The sequence below is a fragment of the Chinchilla lanigera genome, unplaced genomic scaffold (assembly GCF_000276665.1).
Source record: "Chinchilla lanigera isolate Chin_1 unplaced genomic scaffold, ChiLan1.0 scaffold00036, whole genome shotgun sequence".
Taxonomy (NCBI): domain Eukaryota; kingdom Metazoa; phylum Chordata; class Mammalia; order Rodentia; family Chinchillidae; genus Chinchilla; species Chinchilla lanigera.
Genome location: NW_004955437.1, coordinates 6,126,839 through 6,132,189, shown reverse-complemented (window position 1 = coordinate 6,132,189; position 5,351 = coordinate 6,126,839). Strand labels below are relative to the sequence as shown.

The following is a 5,351-nucleotide window of genomic DNA, read 5'->3' as shown; positions in this document are numbered from 1 at the left end:
ACAGTGAGCTCAAGGCCAGCCTGAACCACATACTGAGACCCTGTCTCAAAAAAAGACCAAAAAAAAAAAGAAAAGCAGCAGGGAAAGAACAAAATAGGACAGAGGGAGGGAGGAAACAAGAGAGAAAGAGAGAGAGAGAGAGAGAGAAGGAGGCTGTTTTAAATGCCAAACTACAAAGTCTTAACATTATACTGTTAGAGCAGCAACAAGTCATTGACGGTTCTTGAGCAGGACCCACGGCCCTGCTTAAGAAGACCAATTTAAGAGCCGAGAGGAAGAATGGGGCTGAAGACCCTGCATGCGAGACAGGCTGCCGAGGCTCCAAACGGCTCCCTCCACTCCCCAGCCAGGCAGCTTTGGTCGCGCCATTTAACGTCCCAGCTAAAACTTTCTGACACGAGTCACCAGAAGGATTAAACTAAGTGATGGCCCAGGTGAGAGGCACGGCCCTTGCAAGCCGGCCCTTAATTATATCGCATCGCATGACTCTTCGGTGATTTTTTCTTGTAATTTCATAGCGATTTGTGATAACAACTGTCCTATTTGCGTATGTCTCCCCAGAGGCAGAGCTGTGTGTTTTATCCACCGCTGCATCCTCAGATTTCAGACCCCCGTGCGTGGCGGTCAACTCACGCACTGCACGTTTGTTGAGTGAATAAGTGAAGGACGTGGGCGACGAGGACGACCGCGACAGTGGTCTCGCCGGATCCCGCGCGGTGCCCTCCGCGCCCCCGGGCCCCGGACTGCCCGTGCACGTGGACACGGGCTCCGAGGGGCAGAGCGCCAAAGCGAGGCCGGGCAAATCCCGGGCCCCGCGCCGCCCCCGCCAGTCCAGCCCCACACGTCCGACCCCCTCACCTGGTCTCCAGGAAAACGTTGGGCGGCTGCCAGGAGTCGGGGGGAATCGCCGCCATGACCAAGCCGGCGGAACCCTCCTCTAGCAGCAGCTACTTCCGGCGGTGGTTCGCGGGGGATCCGGCACTACAGTGCACACTTCCGGTCCCCGCCGATCAACCCTTTGGAGTCCAGGAGTCAATGCGGGAAACTGGGACAAGAATAGTATGGAGCCTTCTCCCAAGGCCGGGAAGCTGAGGTGTGAGCCTAGAAAAAGCTGAGCGCCAGGAGAGAGGAAAATGCAAGATTCATTACAAGCTATTTCTAAAAGTCGAGTCTGCCGCTCTCCGGTTGACCCGATTGGCTCGTTTAGGTACGGAAGGCGGGAACACAAATCTTCACTCTGATTGGACGGATTTTTTTTTTTTTTTTTTTGAGGCAGTGTCTCATTGTGTGGTTCAGGCTGACTTGAACTCACTACGTAGCCAAGACTGACCCCGAACTCGTGGCGATCCTCCTGTCTCAGCCTCTCCAGTGCTAGGTTTATAGGCGTGCACCACCACCCCCGGCGTGGACGGAAGTTCTGGCACTCAGTTGGGAGCAGTCCCACAATTGGACGGGGATGAAAGTGGAGAAACAAGAAGAAAAGCACTAGAGTGATTCTAATAAGGAAACTTTGTAGGGAGCTGTACGATTTACCCAGAGCCTGCACTAAAAAAATACAAATAAAAAACCTCTTTCACTCTGCAAAACAATCTTATACCCCCATTTTTCAGATGTGAAAACGGAGACTCAACATAGACTGACATACCAAGCAGAGTTAGAAAAAGTGGGAAGGAGCCGGGCTTGGTGGCGCACGCCTGTAATCCCAGCACTCAGGAGGCTGAGGCAGGAGGATCGCTGCGAGTTCCAGACCAGCCTGGGCTTCAAAGTGAGCTCAAGGCCAGCCTGAACTGTATAGAGAGACCCGGGCTAGGGTCTGATGCATCACTCTCTTAGTTTGATTTTGCAAGATGGCTCTGGAAAAGTCCTTACTGCTTGAGGGAGCAGTGTGGTCTCCATATTTCTACTTGGGGCAATCTCAGTTTTGCGGGACTCTGCTGGAATCCGAAGTGGTTTAGGCCAGTGGGCTGGAGACTGCTAGGTGCACGCTGGTATTTGGTTCCTGTAAATCTGTCATCCTGATGTTCTCCCTCCTAAAGGAGGATGAGATAGATTATGTAAATTTACAGCCTTAAAATGTGCATTCTTTGGTGCATGGTTCCTTTTGCTTAACTACACTTGTGAAATATATCCACGTGTGTGCAATGGCCATTTTTTATTGTTCTGTGTGGTGCTGTGTTCTGGGCATGAACATCTTGAGATAAGGTAGAAAAAATAGAGCTAGGCAGAAAGGAGACCGGGAAGTTGTAATTTTGATGAAACTGTACTTTTGAGAAGGCTGTAGGAAACTGCGGCTTCCAGACGTAATCAGAGTTACCCAGGGTCACAGTGCCTTCTCACCCCAGGCCTGGTTTCTTCTGGGCTGGCTTCTTCTGAATTCCGAAGAGTCTTAAAGACGCTGTATGTCTGTAAATTGGGCCTGAGTTTTTCTTCCCATAGTATAAACCCACAGACTGCAAAGACTTCCATTCTCAAAGACACAGCAGTGTTACTTGGGTAAGGTATGTCTGAACTTCAAACACATCATACAGTTTGTATTTTAACCTCGCTGATAGTTAACTTTTGCCCAATAATGGGTACTCTGTCAGACACCAGGTAAACAATAAATAACTCAAAAGAGAAACATCCCAGACCTCTAGAGGACATACCTGACCCTAGGCACAACCTCACCTCACCCCTCCAGGGCCTGTACTCTTTCCCTTTGGGGGTGCACTTTTTTGAGTCTGCCTATAAAAACTGCCTATGCCTCTCACTGCCTTCTTTTTTTTTTTTTTTTCCAAAATAAATGTTTATTGAAAAGCACTTGTAGCAGGGCGTGGTGGTGCACATCTGTAATCCCAGCATTCGGGAGGGAAGCTGAGGCAGGAAGAATGTTGCAAGTTTGAGACCAGCCTGGGCTACAAAGTAAGCTCAAGGCCAGCCTGAACTACATAGCGAGACCCTGCTTCAAAAAGATTAAAAAAAAAAAAAAAAAAAGAAAGAAAAGCAATTGTATTTCTACTTCATGTTGACAAATAGAAATAAAACACATTGTTTACAAGATTATTAAAATATGAAAGATGAAATCTCACCCCAAAATTTACAAGACCTATATATAGAAAACTAGAAAACATTACAGAGAAATTGAAGATCTCAAGAAATACATTTTAAAGTGAAACACTTGAAGATAACAATTTTCTGCTGGGTGTAGTGGCACACGCCTGTAATCCCAGCACTTAGGAGGCTGAGGCAGGAGGATCATTGTGAGTTCGAGACCAACCTAGGCTATAAAGTGAGCTCAAGGCCAGTCTGAACAGCATATCCAGACCCTGTCTCAAACAGACAAAAACAAAAAAAAATTTTCCAAAAGCTGATTTAATAATCTGATTTTAATGAAAATTCCAGGTTTTTTTAATTGGCAGGGTTTTCTAAAATTGATATGAAATGCCAAAAGACCTAAAATCATTAAAATAATTCTGAAAAGGAAGAAAAACTTTGGAAGACTAACATGACATTATTTCCAGAACTAATATATGTTTATAATAATCAACACAGGGGCTGGGGATTTAGCTCAGTGGCACAGCGCCTGCCTGGCAAGCGCAAGGTCATGAGTTCGATTCCTGGTACTGGAAGAAAAACACACAAACAAAAGTAATCAACACAGTTGATTATTGTTGTATTGCCTTCAATGCAGACGAATAAATGAAGAAAACAGATTGTATAAATAAACCTAAATGTTTATGATCAATTGATTTTTTTTAAATTTAATTTAAATTTTAAACATTTATTTATTTATTTATTTGTCTTTTTGAGACAGGGTCTTGCTATGCAGTTCAGGCTGGGCTTGAGCTCATTTTGTAGCTCAGGCTGGTCTCAAACTCGCAAAGATCCTCCTGACTCAGCCTCCCGAGTGCTGGGATTACAGCTGTGCCCCACCACGCCTGGCTAAATTTTATTTTAAAGAGAAAAAAAAAAACAAAATTTCAAAACATGATAATAGGAGAATAACTATGATTAATACATTGCATATTATTATCTTTAAATTACTCAGAGTACTACAAGATATCGGCATTCAATTGTCCAAACAATATTAGCACAAACCTGCTTTTCAATGAACTGAGAGCAATTAGTAGTATAACTGTATTAACTATCTTATATATTTTGCTTTTCCCTTCCTTCTTTTCTTCTTTCCCCTTCCCAGTTTGTCTTTCCTTTTGAACAGTTTCTTCCCACTTCACAATATCTATTGTACATTTTAGATCTTATTTACCCTTTCAGCTTCTCACACGAGGGCGACAGTACGATGTTTACACATGTGCGTCTGATTTATTTCATTTATGAGTATGGACGCAGTTGCATCCATCTACCTGTATCTCACTGCCTTCTGTAAGGCTTTTCTGAAACAATAAATCAGGAACCCACCCAAAGTGAGCTGAAGTCACCCTCTCCTTTTGGGGTACCTCTTCAGACCCCCATCCGATGATGACCTAAACTTCAATGTATTTATATATTCTGTTGTTTAAATGACTTAATTTTTTTTTTTTTTCCTGGTACCGAGAATCGAACTCACGACCTTACACTCGCCAGGCAGGCGCTGTGCCGCGGAACTAAATCCCCAGCCCCTATATTCTGTTGTTAATGGGCATCCGCGATGTTTCTGGATCATGCATCTAACAAATAAGGCTGCTATGAATATCAGAGAGTTCCTAGGTGTCTACCGAGAAGCAGAATCTCTGGGTCATAGAGAATGTGGGTAACTTAGAAGTTGATCCAAACTGCTTACCGGCGTGGCCGTAGCAATGCGCATGCCCGCCAGCGGCCTGGGGGAGTTGGTGTGGCTCTGCTTCCCGGCTAACGCTTGGCATCACCAGTCTTTCCCATTCAGGTATTCTTAATCCTGTATAACGCTATCTCAGTCATCATTTCCCTTACAAGTAATGATTAACGAAGTTGAATGTTTTTTCATGCGTGCATTTGCCGGCTACATACCCTCTTTGCGATATTGTCTTTCGGTGTTCAAATTTTTAACCTCAGCCCTGTTTTTATCTTTATTTTGAGATGGCCTGGCTAAATGGATTAATTCCCCAGGCTGGGCTCAGACTTGGACCTTCCTGCCTCAGCCTCCCAGAGTGGTGGGATTACAGGCATGCAGAGATCACTTGCAGGGTGGCGGCCAGTTAGGAGCTTTGGTACTGTAGACAGAACAGGATAGAGTCTGGGCTTCGAAGCTCACCCCACCACTCCGTATCTGGAGCAAGTTAATGGCTCCATAGGCTTTGTTTGTTTTGCACGGAGCTAGGTGCTGCACTTGTTGCATAAATACAAAGTACTCAGCGCTCAATACATACTCGGTGAGTGTGGAGACTCCGACTCTC

General features: G+C 45.3%; 1 protein-coding gene across 1 annotated transcript in view; it reads right to left on the bottom strand.

The window, feature by feature from the left end:
* The window catches only part of Ppil1 (peptidylprolyl isomerase (cyclophilin)-like 1), a 12,462-nt gene extending 11,285 nt beyond the window's left edge, over positions 1-1,177 (bottom strand). The window contains exon 1 of the mRNA XM_005389635.2: positions 859-1,177. Within this exon, the coding sequence (XP_005389692.1) occupies positions 859-914 (56 nt within the window). The 5' untranslated portion in view covers positions 915-1,177. The remainder of the gene's footprint in view (positions 1-858) is intronic.
* Positions 1,178-5,351: the final 4,174 nt, after the last annotated feature.